The sequence below is a fragment of the Manihot esculenta genome, chromosome 5 (assembly GCF_001659605.2).
Source record: "Manihot esculenta cultivar AM560-2 chromosome 5, M.esculenta_v8, whole genome shotgun sequence".
Taxonomy (NCBI): Eukaryota; Viridiplantae; Streptophyta; class Magnoliopsida; order Malpighiales; family Euphorbiaceae; genus Manihot; species Manihot esculenta.
In genome coordinates, this window is record NC_035165.2 from 15585113 (window position 1) to 15602054 (window position 16942).

The 16942-nt window shown below is 41.1% G+C and overlaps 2 protein-coding genes across 2 annotated transcripts; both read left to right on the plus strand.

Moving 5' to 3' along the window:
- Window positions 1-12183: 12183 nt before the first annotated feature.
- On the plus strand, window positions 12184-13581 carry LOC122723735 (protein transport protein SEC23-like). The gene is made up of 3 exons (XM_043957041.1): window positions 12184-12913; window positions 13025-13198; window positions 13520-13581. Exons 1-2 carry the CDS (start codon window positions 12432-12434, stop codon window positions 13089-13091), a joined length of 549 nt encoding a protein of 182 aa, XP_043812976.1. The 5' UTR covers window positions 12184-12431; the 3' UTR covers window positions 13092-13198; window positions 13520-13581.
- On the plus strand, window positions 13205-16486 carry LOC110623786 (ADP-ribosylation factor-like protein 2). Its single transcript, XM_043957042.1, has 5 exons — window positions 13205-13638; window positions 13767-14036; window positions 14134-14272; window positions 15412-15492; window positions 16111-16486. The coding sequence occupies exons 3-5, from the start codon at window positions 14153-14155 to the stop codon at window positions 16231-16233; spliced, it is 324 nt and encodes a 107-aa protein (XP_043812977.1). The 5' UTR covers window positions 13205-13638; window positions 13767-14036; window positions 14134-14152; the 3' UTR covers window positions 16234-16486.
- The last annotated feature ends 456 nt before the right edge of the window (window positions 16487-16942 follow it).

Genomic DNA, 16942 nt, shown 5'->3' on the forward strand with positions numbered 1-16942 from the left:
ATTTGCAAACGAGTTTGCAGGATGGGCTTTCCCAGATAGTTCAAGGGAGCTGAAGATGATAGAGTTCGAGCAGTTGAGGCAGACTGATGAGATGGGTGTAGAGGAGTTCACAGACAGATTCTTGGAGCTGTTGCCATTTGCAGGGCAAAACCTTGATTCAGACCAGAAAAGGTCAAGGAGGTATATCATGAAACTCCACTCCAGATATTCCTCCTTGATCCAGTCAGTAGATAGGGAGAGCTTCCATGCCATAGTGGATATGGCCCGGAAAATAGAGGCCAGTGCCATCGTTCAGGGGACAGTTAAACAGTCAGTGGCACAGCCTTCTGGTTCTAAGACCCCAGGCTCTTCTTCAATGAGTGCAGCAGCTTCAGGTAGCAAGAAGTGGGACAGAGGTCCCAGGAAGTCTAAGAAGAACAAGTTTTGGAACAAAGTTAAGTCCAGTCTGGGACTAGGGAGTGGCTCAAGCTATGGTGCGGATAATGCAGTTTGTGCAAGGTGTGGTAAGCCACACAAGGGAGTATGTCGGTTTGGGACGACAGCCTGTTACAGATGTGGTCAGGAGGGGCATATGTCTCGAGAATGTCCAAGAGCAGCCCCAATGGCACAGTCCCAGCAGACAGCTTCAGGTAGTGTAGCGCAGCCAGCAGCTCCAACCATGACTCAGGCCAGTGGCAGAGGCAGAGGGAGAGGGACAGCCTCTTCTTCAGCGGGTTTCAGAGGTGAAGGTCCATCAGCTCCAGCACGGATCTTCACAATGACACAGCAGGAGGCAGATGCATCTAACACCGTGGTGGCAGGTAACTTAGTCATTGGTTGTTCATATGTGTATGCCTTAATGGACCCTGGTGCATCTCATTCTTTTATTGCTCCGAGAGCCGTCCAGAGGTTGGGGTTGATGATCTCTGAGTTAGAGTGTCCTCTCTGGGTCAGTGGACCCAAGTGTGATCCATCAGTGGCAGAGTCAGTCTGCCAGTGTAGTCCTGTGTTTGTTGAGGGAAGATGCTTGTCCGCCGACCTTGTGGTTCTAGACTTGACAGATTTTGACGTCATTCTAGGGATGGACTGGTTATCTACCCATGGTGCTACCTTGGACTGCAGGGACAAGGTAGTCAGGTTCAGAGGTCTGGATGGGTCAGAGGTTGTCTTCAGGGGAGACAGGAGGGGTACACCTAGAGGTCTGATATCAGCTCTTCAGGCTCGTAGGTTGCTTAGGAAGGGATGTCAGGGGTATTTGGCTCATGTGAGAGAGCTTAGCAGTCAGGTTAGAGAACCCGCCTCGGTGCCAGTGGTTAGAGAGTTTCTAGACATCTTCCCAGACGAGTTGCCAGGTTTACCACCTGCTAGGGAGATAGAGTTCGAGATAGAATTGATGCCTGGAACCCGACCGATCTCTATCCCTCCCTACAGGATGGCTCCAGCGGAGTTGAAGGAATTGAAAGAACAGTTGCAAGAGCTGGTAGACAAGGGCTTCATCCGACCGAGTACCTCACCCTGGGGTGCTCCAGTCTTGTTTGTCAGAAAGAAGGATGGATCCCTTAGACTTTGTATCGACTACAGACAGTTGAACAAAGTCACTACCAAGAACAAGTACCCTTTGCCAAGGATCGACGATCTATTCGACCAGCTAGCAGGAGCGGGTTGTTTCTCCAAAATAGATCTGAGATCTGGGTACCATCAGCTGAGGATCAGAGATGAGGATGTGCCAAAGACGGCTTTCAGGACCAGATATGGGCATTTTGAGTTCCTTGTAATGCCGTTCGGGTTAACCAACGCCCCTGCAGTATTCATGGATCTCATGAACAGAGTATTTAGCCAGTACCTGGATCATTTCGTTATTGTCTTCATAGATGATATCCTAATGTATTCCAGGAATGCAGAGGAGCATGCCCATCATCTGAGGTTGGTTCTGCAGACCTTGAGAGAACATGGCTTATACGCCAAGTTCTCTAAGTGTGAGTTCTGGCTAAGGAGCATTTCATTCTTGGGGCATGTAGTGTCAGAGAATGGGATAGAGGTGGACCCCAAGAAGGTAGAAGCTGTGGCTAACTGGCCTAGACCCACTTCAGTAACAGAGATCAGGAGTTTCTTGGGTTTAGCAGGTTACTACAGGAGGTTCGTCTAGGACTTCTCAAAGATTGCAGCTCCTCTGACCGGACTAACCAGGAAGAATCAGAAGTTTGTGTGGACCGACCAATGCGAAGAGAGTTTTGAAGAGCTTAAGAAGAGGTTGACTTCAGCACCAGTGTTAGCTCTGCAATCTAGTGATGAGGACTTTACAGTCTTTTGTGATGCGTCCCGTGTGGGAATGGGTTGTGTGCTAATGCAGAATGAGACGGTGATTGCTTATGCTTCTAGGCAGCTAAAGAAGCATGAGTTGAATTACCCCACACATGACCTTGAGATGGCAGCAGTAATCTTTGCACTCAAGATGTGGAGGCACTACCTCTATAGGGTAAAATGTGAGATCTTTACAGATCATAAAAGCCTGCAGTACATCCTGAGTCAAAGAGATTTGAATTTGAGACAGAGGAGATGGGTAGAGCTGTTGAGTGACTATGATTGCAAGATTCAGTATCATCCAGGTAAGGCGAATGTCGTGGCAGACGCCCTAAGCTGGAAGTCACTAGGCAGTCTATCCCACATCACGGCAGAGAGGAGACCAGTGGTGAAGGAGTTTTACAAGCTCGTTGAGGAAGGTCTACAGTTGGAGTTGTTTGGTACAGGTGCTCTAGTGGCCCAGATGAAAGTGACACCCGTGTTTTTGGAGCAAGTGGCGCAGAAACAGCATGAGGACCCAGAGTTAGTGAAGATTGCCAGGACTGTTCAGTCAGGCAAAGATAGTGAGTTCAGATTTGACAACAAGGGGATCCTCCGCTATGGGAGTCGACTATGTGTACCAGATGACATAGGGCTAAAGGGAGACATTATGAGAAAGGCTCATAATGCAAGATACAGCATTCACCCCGGAGCCACCAAGATGTATCAAGATCTGAAGAAAGTTTATTGGTGGCCAGCGATGAAGAAAGAAGTGGCACAGTCTGTGTCAGCCTGCAAAGTGTGTCAGAGGGTGAAGGTGGAACATCAGAAGCCGGCTGGAATGCTTAACCCGCTACCTATTCTAGAGTGGAAATGGGAGAATATAGCTATGGACTTTGTAGTGGGGTTACCGGCGACGTCCAACAGATTGGACTCCATATGGGTGATTGTGGACAGACTCACCAAATCTGCTCACTTCATCCCTGTCAGGAGTGGCTATTCTGTGGATAAGCTGGCGCAGGTATATGTTGACGAGATGTCAGGCTGCATGGGGTTCCCGTTTCAATAGTGTCTGATAGAGGGCCCCAGTTCACCTCCAGGTTTTGGCGGAGTCTGCAGAATGCCATGGGTACCAGGTTGGATTTCAGTACTGCCTTCCACCCCCAGACGGACGGACAATCAGAAAGGACCATCCAGACGATAGAGGATATGCTTAGAATGTGCGTGCTGGACTTTGGCGGTTCTTGGAGGCAGCATCTACCCTTGGTGGAGTTTGCCTACAATAACAGTCATCATGCTAGCATCGGGATGGCTCCATATGAAGCTTTGTATGGGAGGAAGTGCAGATCACCTGTTTGCTGGGAGGAAGTTGGAGAGAAGGCCTTGGCGGGGCCTGAACTAGTAGAGATTACCAGCAGGGTGGTACCCATAATCAGAGAGAGAATCAAGACTGCTGCGAGCAGACAGAAGAGTTATGCAGACATCCGCAGAAGACAGGTAGAGTTTCAGGAGGGGGATCTGGTATTGCTCAAGGTGTCTCCAATGAAAGGAGTGGTTTGCTTCGGGAAGAAAGGTAAACTAGCCCCACGATACATCGGACCCTTTGAAATCTTGCAGAAGATTGAGAATGTGTCGTACAAGCTAGATTTCCCTGCTTCAATGGAAAGAATCCATCCGGTTTTCCATGTTTCAATGTTGAGGAAGTTTGTGTCAAATCCGAGCAAGGTTCTTAGTGAGCCTAATGTGGAGGTCCAAGAGGATCTCACCTATGTTGAACAGCCAGTACGGATCATAGACACCCAGATCAGAAAGCTAAGAAACAAGGAAATCCCAATGGTGAAAGTCCTGTGGAACCACCACAATATGGAAGAGTGCACTTGGGAGACACGGGAGTCCATGCTCCAGCAATACCCTTATCTTTTCTAAGGTTAGTTTCTTATATGTTTCATGTCTTTTATGTGTATGTTATGTGTATGCCATGCTATGTGCTAGTTAAGGAACATTCGGGGATGAATGTTCTTAAGGGGGGGAGAATGAAATACCCGGCTAGACTCCGGTATCGGAATTCCCACCGTCCGGTGGAACCTCGGATGTCGGAAGCCTCTAGTAGGGTAGAAACATGTTTTCATAAAATGTTTTAATGTTTTTCATGGTTTTAAGTAAAGAGGAAAAGATTTTTTGAATGAAAACAACCTTGGAGGAAAACCCAGGTTCGGCCGCCGAACCTCAAGTTCGGCCGCCGAACATGCAGGCATTTCGGGTGTGCCTTAGGCCCCCGAAAGCATAGGTTGAGGAAAGTCCAGGTTCGGCCGCCGAACCTCAAGTTCGGCCGCCGAACATGGCATGCATGCGAAGGCACGTTCGGCCCCCGAACGTGGCATGGCCAGCCATTATAAAAGGGTCCCTTAGCCGAAAACGGGCGAGTTTTTCTCCCCATTGTCGGCCAAGGTGAGCTCTCCGCCGTTCCTCACCAATCCTTGAGTTTTTCCTTCAAATCTTTCAAGATTTTCACAAGTTTTTGCTTTGTTTTGAAGATTTTCGAGTTTAAAGCAAGTTTTGAAGCTTTGAGGTTCAAGAACTCAAAAATCTTCCACCTCCGAGTTTAGGACGTCTCTCTCTCAATCTTCAAGAGGTAAGAGTCGATCTTAAGCTCATTTCATGTTTAAAGTAAGTTTTATGCAAGATCTATGGGGTAGAATGCATGTTTAGCTCATAGTTAGGTTTTTGAGTTTATGTTGTGTTTTTGAGCAATGTGTTGTTGTTGTGTGTTGTAGTTGGGGTTTAAGTTAATTTGAAGCCCCAAGGAGCCAATGTATGTATATTTGCATGATTTGAATGAGTTATATACATGTGGGAAGTTTTGAAGGCAAATATGCATAGAAGAGCTGAGTTTCTGCCATTCTGGGAGAAACCAGGTTCGGCAGCCGAAGGAACTTTCGGCCGCCGAACCCTCTTGTGGAGGCAGCATTCGGCTGCCGAAGCTTGCCCCCGAAAGAGGACTTTAGCCTCTGTCTGGGAGTTTCGGCCCCCGAAAGTGCCGCCGAACATGCATGAGTTTCGCCTCTGTCTGGGAGTTTCGGCCGCCGAAGGTGCCGCCGAACCTGCCTGACTTTCGGCTCTGGAGGGACTTTCGGCCGCCGAACCTGCCGCGCGAAAGTGCCCTGTCTAGCCTTCCTTTGCATGTTTTGCATGAATGTTTTGAGGAGTTTTAGAGGGTTTTTGGGGGATGTTTTTAGAGTTATGTTATAGTATGTTGGTCCCTCATTTGAGTCCACCTGTGTAGGTCCGGACCCGAGGAACCGAGGACCTCAGCAGTGAGTCAGTTGCTTCAGTCAGTGTCAGAGCTAGCCAGAGGTGAGTGGAATAACTCTTATGCTCTTAAGTAAATAAATCAGTTTTGAGCATATTCATGCATCACGGATGCCATGTGATATTTTAGGTTGTTTGCATTAGAAATCACGAATATGTTGCATTGCATAATATGTTGTTGATGTGGATGAATGTTGAATGATCCATTAGCCCTCGTATGTTATGACATGATGATATGGTATGGAAGTCCAGGTGTGGCCTGCACTACGCCCCTGGCACTATGTAAGAGAAAGACCAGACGTGGCCTGCACTATGCCCCCGGCACCATGGATTATGTATGTTATGTTATGTTATGTATAAGGGAAAGACCAGGTGTGGCCTGCACTACGCCCCTGGCATGATTGGAATATGTAGAGGGCTAAATGGTGACAAGTTCATCCTTGATATGATTAGTTGTGATGTGATGCATTCCATGATAGCATGTGTTTTAAATGCTTTATGATTCTGCTCACTGGGCTCTAGTAGCTCACCCCTCTCCCAAATTCCCCTGGTTTGCAGGTACAGGGTAGACTAGGAGGTCAGCAAGAGTATTGAAGTCTTTGTATGTAATAGATAGAATGTGGACATGATGAAATTGTAAAGTTATGAATAGTTATGTAATGTAATGATATTGAGGATTAGAAGTTGTGCTTGACCTATGTGTAAGGTATCCCTTTTAATGCATGATCCTAGATCTTTTATGATGTTTATGTAAACCAACTCAACATATGTTGTGTCACCCATTGGGGGCACTGATGAGATTCCACAGAGGGATCAATGTTATGTTAATGTTTATGCACAGGTTGAGTTTGGTTGATGTATGTGAAAGAAAAGTTTTAAATTTTTATGTATGATTGTTGATCATGTATGGGATTAAACAGGTTTACAGGTCTCATGTCAGGCTTGCTACGGGTCCCGGTGGCCTTAAGCCGATCTGGATCCTAGCGCCGGTAGCGGTCCGATTTTTGGGTCGTTACAAAAGGCCCCTTGTCTGAAAATGGGCAAGTTTTCTCTCTCTATTTTCGAGCATAGGTGAGATTTCGCCCTTCCATGGTCGATTTGTTGTTTGTCTTCAATCTCTTCAAGTTTTTGATGAGTTTTACGTTGTTTTGAAGATTTTTGAGCTAAAGATCAAAGTTTGAAGCTTGGAGACCCCCGGAGCTTGTTCCTCCATATCTCCGAGTTTGGGATCGCATCTCCTCTCGATCTTCAAGAGGTAAGTGTAGATTCACGCCTTTTATGATGTTTTAAGTAAGTTTTAAGAAGGGGTTAAGGGTTTTGATGCATGTTTAGGCTAGTTGTAAAATGTTAGGGTTTATGTTAGTTAAATGATAAATGTATGTTTATGTGATGCTATGATGATGTTTGTTAGGGTATAGGCTAGTTTTATGCCCCTATATGCTTGAATAAGTGTTTATGCATGTTTTGGAATAGTTGAATGCATGTTGTGAGGTTTTTGGTGGCTGGATGTGAGAGGCAGAATCGGGTTCTGCCATTCTGGAGAACCCAGGTTCGGCCGCCGAAGCCATGTTCGGCCGCCGAACCTGCCTGTGGAGGCAGCTTTAGGCCGCCTAAGCTCGCCCCGAAAGTTGGACTTTCGGCTCTAGAGGGGAGTTTCGGCCGCCGAACTTGCCCCCAAAGGTTAGTGACTTTCGGCTCTAGAAGGACTTTCAGCCGCCGAACCTTGCCCCTGAAAGTGCCTGACTTTCGAATCTGTAGGGACCTTCGGCCGCCGAACCTGCCGCCGAAAGTCCCCTGCCCAGCCTTCCTTTGCCTGTTTTGCATGCATGTTTTATGGTGTTTTAGGGGGTTTTTGGGGAGATGTTTAGAGTCCTTATGAAGTATGTTTGGTCCCTTATTTGAGTCCACCTGTGTAGGATCGAACCCGAGGAACCAAAGAGGTCAGCAGTGAGATAGCTGCTTCAGAGTCAGTCCAATATCAGCCATAGGTGAGTAGAACACAACTCTTTTTATTTCAAAGCAAATAAACTTTTGAGCATGTTCATACATCATGAATGCCATGTATGTAATAGGTTGTATTGCATTAGAATCCACGAATATGATGCATTGCATAATATGATGTTGATGTGGATGGATATTGAATGACCCATTGACCCTTGATATGATATGATATGATATGATATAATATGGTATGGAAGTCCAGGTCGAGGCCCATTCTACGCCCCTGGCACAGAGTAAGAGAAAGTCCAGGTCGAGGCCCATTCTACGCCTCTGGCATTATGGATATGTTATGTTATGTTTAAGCGAAAGTCCTGAGGAGCTCCGTCGAGGGCCGGGCACATTGGATTATGTAGAGGGTCATTGGTGACAAGTCCATCCTTGATGTGAATTGTTTGTGATGTGAAGCATTTCATGAAAGCATGTGTTTAATAATCTGTTTTTATTGTTCTGCTCACTGGGCTTTAGTAGCTCACCCCTTTCCCCTAACCCCCAGGTTTGCAGGTTCAGGATAGGCCGGGAAGTCGTTAAGGGTGAAGGTTGTATTAAGCGTGATAGTCTAGTAGTGGACATGATATGTAAAATAATGTAATGTAAAGTAATGTAATGAGGATTAGTATTGTGCTTGGCCCTAATGTATGGTTAATCCCTTTTTTGTACATGATCTTTATGAAATGTTTTATGATGAGTTATGTTGAACCAAGCTTGATGTATGTTATGTTGACCCTACTAGAGCATTTGATGAGAGCTCTAGTAAGGGGTTTTTATGTTTACTGTTATGGTGCATGCACAGGTCAAGCTTGGTGAATGAAAAGTTTAAAGTTTTTATGAAAATGTATGATCATGTTTGGGATTTTATCAGGTACACAAATTGTATAGTGGGCTTGCTACGGGTTCCGGCGACCTTAAGTCGATCTGAATCCTAGCGCCGGTAGCGGTCCGGTTTCCGGATCGTTACAAAAAGGCTCGACAAAGCCAAAGGTAGTTGGCCCTAGGAATTACCTCACATCCTCTGGGCATACAGAACAACTCAAAGGGAAGCCATATGGGAGACCCCGTTCTCACTGGTGTATGGGGCCAAAGTGGTAATTCCCATGGAAGTCCAAGTAAGCAGTTTCAAGACTCAGCATCTTGAGTCCTTAGGGGACTCCAAAGAAATGCAATTCAACTTGACCAAGTTGAGTTTCTACGAGAGCAAGCTTCAATTAAAATGATTGTTTACAGAACCAAAATGTCTCATATGTTTAACAATCGAGTTAAACCTCGAGCCTTTAATATAGGAGACTTTGTTCTTAAATTGACTGATGTAACATGCGATAATGACCGGGTTTGGTAAGTTGGATAAACATTGAAAAGAACCGTTTAAGATCTCGAAAGTTATTCGCCATGGGGCTTATAAGTTAGCCAACTTAGATGCCCGAGTCATTTTCCATTTCTAGAATATTTGTAACTTATGCAAATTTTATCAATATTATTAACGAGGTATTTTTTCATGTCTTTTTTATTAAGTTATGTGGAAAAATAGTTTGCCTAAGCAAGAATTGACGATTAAGGAAAGCATTTTTCAGGGATAAGCCATATGGCGGGTAATCACTAGGCATACGACTGGATATTAATCCCAATAATAAAATTTTCCAAGGCATTTTATACCGAAGCCACAAGGTCTGGAATGCAACTGGGTGTTAGTCTCATTAATAACATTTTCTAAGGCATTTTATACTAAAGTTATAAGGTAGGTAACGGCCAAGCATACGACCAGGTGTTAGTCCTAATAATAAAAATTTCCAAAAGCATTTTATATCAAAGCCACAAGGCGAGTAATCGCTGGCTTGCGACCAGGTGTTAGTCCCGTTAATAGAGTTTTCTAAGGCATTTAAGACTTATTTATCAGTTATAAATTTAGTAGTTGATCTATAAAAACAACTGGACAAGAGTTTTGGTTATTTTAGTTTTAAGTCGTGTACTGATCCTAAATACTTGAAAAAATAAAAGGCAAGAAAATAGAGGAAATTTTTTTATTTTATTTTTAAGTTGTGTACTGATCCTAAATACTTGAAAAAATAAAAGGCAATAAGATAGAGGAAATGTTTTTTATTTATAAAAGAAAAAATTACATAGAAGGAGGGATATCTTTAGTTTCTTGCTTCCGAGCCTCTGTTATATTTTCATCTATTACATCTTCAGTAACCGGTTGGGGAAATTATCTTCATTCTGCCCCTCCTCCTGCTCATCTTCCTCCTCCTCCTCAGAGAAAATTTCATTAATTTAGGAGAAGTCCTGTTCCGCATCAATTCCTCAGTAGGAAAGTGCTTGACTAGCTCCTTTTTGACCAATTTCTGGCCTTCAATGAACATATCCCCTCCCCGAGCCACCATCTCTTGAAGTTCAACTTCTAGCTCCGCAAACCTATATGTGGTGGCCTGGGTCTCTTGAGCTTGAGACTGAAGCTCATGGACTTTCCGTTGAAGGTTAGCCACCTAATCCTTGACATTCTTAACTTGATTCTTGACAGTTGCATTCGCAACATTGGCCAAGTCCAAGCTTGCCTGAAGTTTAACTACGAACTCTAGGGTTTCCTTTATAGTGTTTTCCACCTCGGTAACCTGAGCCTTGAGCCTTGAGCACTCATCTTAAAGAAGGTTTATGTCCATCTCTTATGCCCCGAACTCTCTCCTCAAAGCCTTGTTTCGCTCCTTAGCTAGGTACACGCATAGAGCACTGTCCATTGTAGAATGGATGACATTGTCATAGAAGTCATATGTCTCAATAGCGTTTAGGTGATGGTAGTCACCAGACCTCAAGGCATTCTTTGCTATGAGAAATGACAATTGGGGCTCTTCGAGAAGCGAGTTCACCCGTGTCAGCGCTAGTGCTAAGTGTTGAATGCCTCGAGGCCATGGGGCTTCGGTTTTAGCCTCCTCATGTTGTGGACCAGATTGGTTGGGTGGTAAGGAAGGAGCGCCCTTAGAGGAAGACTCAGTTTGGGTGATAGTTTACTCATCTGTTGTTGAAGGGGGAGGGGGAGGTGGAGGAGGAAGAACGATGGCCTCTTCAGCACAGCAGGCCCATTTTGGTAGGGAGCTGAGGCATCAATGGTAGCTTTTCCCTTCTAGGCAGCATAAGTCGCCTCTGCAAATTTATTTTTTCCTTTGCTAGCCATACTTGTACAGAGCAAAAAGTGAGTAAGTAAGGTATTTTAAAGGCAATAAAATTGGAAAAGAAAGATTCCTTACTCTGCAGTATAGGGCACGACTTCCCAAGGGTTTTAAGGACTGGGCAGTTGAGGCAACCAAGCCTGTTCTACTTGGTAATGACTTCGCTAGGAAAGGTGGCGTTCCTCATTGCCATATTAATGTCCACTCTTTGGGTCGAGGCCATCTTCTGGAGGAAGTCCAAAGCCTCTTCCTCATCCCTTCACGGTTGGACCTCATCCTTTCTAAGCTCCACGTATATGTTCTAATTAGTCTGAAGCTATCTAAAACCCCAGGAAATCCTATGGCGAAGGATGAAAAACTTATTCTTCCAGCTCTTAAAGGATGAGGATATCCTGTCAAAGAGAGTCTGGTGTTTTTTCTCACTGAAGAATCAAAACTCTTCATTTTTTCGAGTACCCAGCTGATACATTTGGAAAAAGTGTGCAATGGTCGGCTCGATATTGTTGTTGAAACAGATGAAGCGGAAAGCCACCAAATCCTCCATTTGTTGGGGTGCAATTGGGCGACTGATAGCTTATGGAATCTAATGACTTCAATAAAAAAAGTAAATGAAAAACTGAAGATACGCCTTCAACTGTTCCTCTATATCATGATGGTATATTCAGCAGGGATCTGGTTGTCTATGTGAACTTTTGGATTTAGAGCAGAAACCTGGAAGGTCTCTCGAGAGATCCACTACAAAAAAATTGTGAAATTGCGACCAAAATTAGCGACCAAAATTTTTGGTTGCTATATAGCAACCAATCAGCGACCATTCTGCTACTACATGAATAAAATAATATTTTTATTTAATAAAAAGTTCAACGACCAAAAATTGGTCGTTATTTGGTCGCTATTTAGCGACCAAATATTAAATCGTCGTTAAATTTAGCGGGAATTAGTGGCGCGAGATATTTGCGACTATATTTACGACAAAATTGCGACTATTTTTTGAGTAGGAATATAATATTATAATTTGCGACCATATTTAGCGACTAATTAGTTTAGTCGCTAAACAGCGACTAATCAGCGACCATTTTATTTTTAAAATTTTAATTTAATTTTTAATTAAATTTTATTTTATTTAAAATTTTAAATTAAGATTAAATATACTATTAAAATATTTTTTTATAATTTTATGTATATTCTTATTTTTAGCACAATTTATTTTAAAAAATAATTTAAAATATTATTATTATAAATTAATACAGTATAATATTTTAATATAATAAAATTATATTATTTATCTTTAAAAAAATTATACCATTAAAGATAAAATTAATAAACATATAGTATAAAATATTTTAAATAATATAAACTATAAAAATAAAATCTTAATTTGATTAAAAAAAAATAATTCTTAATTGAAAGATTAAAAATAAATCTAAATAAACAAACCTGCTATCAAAACAACCCTTAAATCCCAACCCTAAATCTCTATCAAAACAACCCTTAAATCCAACCCTAAATCTCTCTCAACTCTCAAGTCTATTGCCGCCCTCCCCTCCCCCATTTGGCCTCTTCGTCACTCGTCTGGTACAGCCGTGCCTCCCGTCGATCGTTCCTCTGCTCCACGCTGTCAACGTCGTTCTGCGTCCGGTCGACTTCACTGCAAAGATCTGGATCTGCCCCTTTTGTTTCCTGCGCAATCATTTTCCTCCTCACTACTCCATGATCTCCAAGACCAATCTCCCTGCTGAGCTCTACCCTCAATACACGACTGTGCAATACATGCTTTCTAACCCTAATGTTAATCCCAATATTCCCGGGAACGCAGCTCCTGCACCATCGGGTTCACCTGTTTTCTTGTTCGTTCTCGATACGTGCATGATCGAGGAGGAGTTTGGGTTCGTAAAATCGGCTCTCAAACGCGCGATCGGGTTGTTGCCGGATAACGTGCTTGTTGGGTTCGTTTCATTTGGGACGCAGGCACAGGTTCATGAATTGGGATTTTCAGATATGTCGAAGGTTTATGTGTTTAGAGGCAACAAGGAGATTTCCAAAGATCAGATTATGGAGCAGTTGGGACTTGGTGTTCGGGCAGGAGAGCCCCTGTTGGATACCCACAGAAAGGAATGCAAAATGGGTTTCCAATTCTTGGCGTTACCCGCTTCTTATTGCCCGCATCCGAGTGCGAATATACCCTCAACTTTGTGCGTACTTGGTTCAGTTTGAGTCTAATTTTGAAATTTCAAATTCTAATGTCATGTTTTTGTTGATCGAGTGAAATGGTTTTTTTAATTGTTACCAATTTTCTTCTATAGCTTTTGGATGAGTTGCAAACGGATCAATGGCCGATTGCTCCTGGGAATCGAGCTTCAAGGTGCATAGGAGTGGCCTTAAGCGTGGCTTCAGGATTACTTGGAGCTTGTTTGCCTGGAACTGGCGCCAGAATTATAGCTTTGGTTGGTGGTCCATGCATAGAAGGGCCTGACACTGTAATGCTTTCTTGTTCCCTATGTTTTAGTTGTTTTTACATTTAACTTGATCTAAATCTTCCCTTTGGTCCTTTCTCTGAAGTTTTGTTTCACTAGATCACATAATTATAAATTAGTTTCTCATTTATAATATAAATTAGTGCATGCATAGAAGTTTTGCTTGCTTAGTCCTTTAGCCATATTCTGGGCCTCCTTTAGTGCTCCACTCTACCTCTATCTTTGGATTCCTAATTATGGCTACCATCTAAGGTATTTGGTGTTTTCAATTTCTTAGTGCTTTAGGCGACACCCAATACTTATTAGTTTTGAGTCCATGAACAGCGTGCTAAATGAGTTTAGAGGCAGCTGAAGCTTCCTGGTCCTACTATAAATGTCACCACTAACAACAATGTCGTCATCAACGTTAGAAACAAATTGGACGAGAGTCTTCTTATGCATTGGTAGGACTAGCACTTTATTTTCTCCATTGCAATTTTGCCGCCAATTTTTACTTCAAGTGTGAATATTATTAGAGATTTACTGTTAATGTATATTTATTTCCAAGATTTGAACTTAATGGGTCTGATAGGTCTGGAGTTCAACAGAGAAGAAGTTCATGGCAAGACGGACTTCTGGGGACTAACTGTCCAATTCCTCCAAAGTGGAACTGGACCTACCAGTTTCAGGTTAAGGATCAGATTGGGAGTTTCTTTTACTTCCCTTCTCTTCATATGGAGAGAGCCTCTGGTGTATATGGTAGCTTCATTATAAATAATAGGCCTATTATTCCAATTCCTTTTGCTACTCCATATGACGACATTATCATTTTGATTGGCGATTGTACAAAAGGAACCATACGGTTAGTATCTGTTATAAAGTTGGCTTTGTTCAGTACTTAGATTGCTGGGTAGTTTGTATAGTAAGGTGTTTGATGCTAGTTTGTTTTTGGAATTTAGGCTTTGAGAAAGGCCCTTGATGAAGGGAAAGATCTTGGAATGCCAGATGGAGTGCTTATTAATGGCAAAAGTCCCTGTCAGTATAACACCACACTTGTTCCTGATGGTATTGACTATGAAACTATTGAAGTCCATCCAGGTGATTACTGTACATAAGACATTTGTGATGAAGTATTTGTCAATTGTTCTGTTGATTGCTAATATAGAATTTGTTTATCACGTTTTGAATGAAAAATAGCTGGAATGCTTCCAGAACCCTTCAATGCTGGTCACTTTTTGACAATCCAAATCAGGCACATGCATGCCCTACTAGTAGTTCACTATCATTTTGATTGTACTATACTATAATGTCTATTGAAATAAATTTTAATACGTTTGGAAGATTTTTTCACCTAAAACAAATCTCCCTTGAATGTGCCCTTATGCTAAGAAAAAGACCCTACAAATATATATATATATATATATTTCTGGATTTTGACATTAATAAAGATTTTTTTTTCTTTTTCTTCCTTTGTGGTTGATCTAATCATCTACCATTTAATGTGATAAGACAATGTATACATCAGATGAAATTTCAGTTTTTTAAAGGGGAGAAAGTGTAATTTATTACTTTATCAATTATTTTGCATTAAAAAGTATCAATATTACATAAATTTCCGTGAGAAATTAAGAGAGAAATTAATAGGTAAATAATAAAATAAGGTTTATAATATAAATAAGGATATATTTAGAAAAAATAAAATTAATTAATATTTTTTAATTTTCTAAAAATGAAAAATAATTTCAGATAAAATAATTTTTAAAAAATGGCAGATAATAAAATATCATCATTTCTCAAGGATAACTAACTTGTGAAAAGGACTGGAATTAGTAATAAAGATTAGTGGTTAAGGATAATCAATTCTAAGATCCATGAGGACATATTTGGAAATCTTAATAACTAAGTTGCCTAAAATCCATATTTGGTTAAGGATAATCAATTTGTTTTGTTATGATCTATTAATCATTATTTTATAACATTAATTAATTTTAATACTATCTCTCAAATAATTAAAACTCTTAAAACTTAGATTTAGTTTTTCTTTAACATTTGGGTTTTGTTAATAACTTAGTGGTGAATGTGCAATTAATTTCCAACAAATTCATAGGACTATCACAATATTGTGTTTATCTTTTCTAGTTATTTTTGAAATGCGTTTTCTTATTTGTTGCTTATCATTGTTTCCTTGCCCTTCTTTGGTTTCTGGTTAATCCTCTGCTTATTTGTTAATCTCACAGAGGCTTTCTGGAGCATCTTTGCTAATACTAGCAAATAAGCAAGACCTAAAAGGTGCTCTTACACCAAATGAAATTGCTAAGGTACTGATTTAAATATTGTAATTTGTAGGTCATTTTTCTTTCTTGGACCAACTTGAAGTTTGTTGTCCTTTTTCCATGTTATTACTGTGCTGCTCATTGTCCTGGAATATTCACTCTCCCGGTGTAGTTGTGAACTTTAATTTGATATTTGAGCATGTGTGTCAACTTGTGAATCTTGCTTTCTCAATTTTGTCATCAGGTGTGTTTGTTTCAACAGCTATTAATGATGTTAGGCATGTGTATTCTGTTTCTTCCTATTCTACTTTAAATCCTATTATATTTGATCAGAACGGGGCAAAGAACATTTCATGGTTTAATGATTATGGAAGTCAACTTGATATGCATATATTTTTAAATATCTGTAACTCTCCAGTATTTGGGCAATGAAAGAAGCATGGTTCAAAATGGTTAAACATGCCTTAGTATCTTGACCTTAGACTTCCAACATAATCAGGTTAAAGCTACTATATATATATATATATATATATATATATATATATATATATATATATAATTTTTTGGTTTCCCTTTTCTTTTCTTCCAAAGTTATTATGTCTGATTTATAGCCTTGCTTTCGTCTTTTGAAATTCTAAAATGGAGTTTGCAAAACTTCTGCAGGTACTAAACCTGGAGAATATGGACAAAACCAGGCATTGGAAAATCGTGGGCTGTAGCGCATACACAGGGAAGGGGCTGCTTGAGGAATTTGATTGGTTGGTTCAGGACATGATGATACCTTAGGATCTAGTCAACATTAAGCAATAGAGTTAGGGTTTTTTTTATTGGCCCTCTCAGAGAACTGATTAAGGTCCATTTGTACTGTTTTATTAACTATCTTATTGTTGTGGAATTTAGTCAAGCTGTGAATTCGACAAAAAAAAAAAAAAGTCAAGCTGTGAAACTTTTTGGGTCAATAGTATGGGAAGTTTGGGTCAATATTAGTGACTAATCAGCCATAAAAGCAAATTAAATAACAAATATTTTTTTGATTTTACTATTAATTTGCAATGAAATAACGACCAAATGCTCTTTTCTGAGGTGATCAAATAATAATGAAATAGCGATCAAAACAGTGATTATTTCGCGATTAAAATTTAGCGACTAAAAAATGGTCGCTGATTGGTCGCTATTTTGTAATACTTAATTTGTTATGACACTAAATTAGCGACCAAAAAATGGTCGCTATTTTGTAATACTTAATTTGCCATAACACCAAATTAGCGACCAAAAAATGGTCGCTGATTGGTCGCTATTTTAGCGACTAATTTTCAGATTGTCGCCAAAATTTTAGCGACTGGCCAAACAACGACCATTTCATTTTGGTCGCTAAATGGTCGCTATTTCATAATAGCGACCAAATTCTTCCTTTTAGCGACCAAAATTTTGGTCGCTAAATCACTATTTTTTTGTAGTGATCTAGTAATGGTCATGTAAGCGATCTATATCCCTC

What these genes read in the sequence shown, in the direction of transcription:
- LOC122723735 (XM_043957041.1), top strand. Translation starts at nt 12,432, where the DNA reads ATGATCTCCAAGACCAATCTCCCTGCTGAGCTCTACCCTCAATACACG. An exon ending in GCGAATATACCCTCAACTTT is followed by an intron (nt 12,914 to 13,024) that starts GTGCGTACTTGG and finishes TTTCTTCTATAG; the next exon opens with CTTTTGGATGAGTTGCAAAC.
- LOC110623786 (XM_043957042.1), top strand. Translation starts at nt 14,153, where the DNA reads ATGAAGGGAAAGATCTTGGAATGCCAGATGGAGTGCTTATTAATGGCA. An exon ending in AACTATTGAAGTCCATCCAG is followed by an intron (nt 14,273 to 15,411) that starts GTGATTACTGTA and finishes TTAATCTCACAG; the next exon opens with AGGCTTTCTGGAGCATCTTT. An exon ending in CACCAAATGAAATTGCTAAG is followed by an intron (nt 15,493 to 16,110) that starts GTACTGATTTAA and finishes AAACTTCTGCAG; the next exon opens with GTACTAAACCTGGAGAATAT.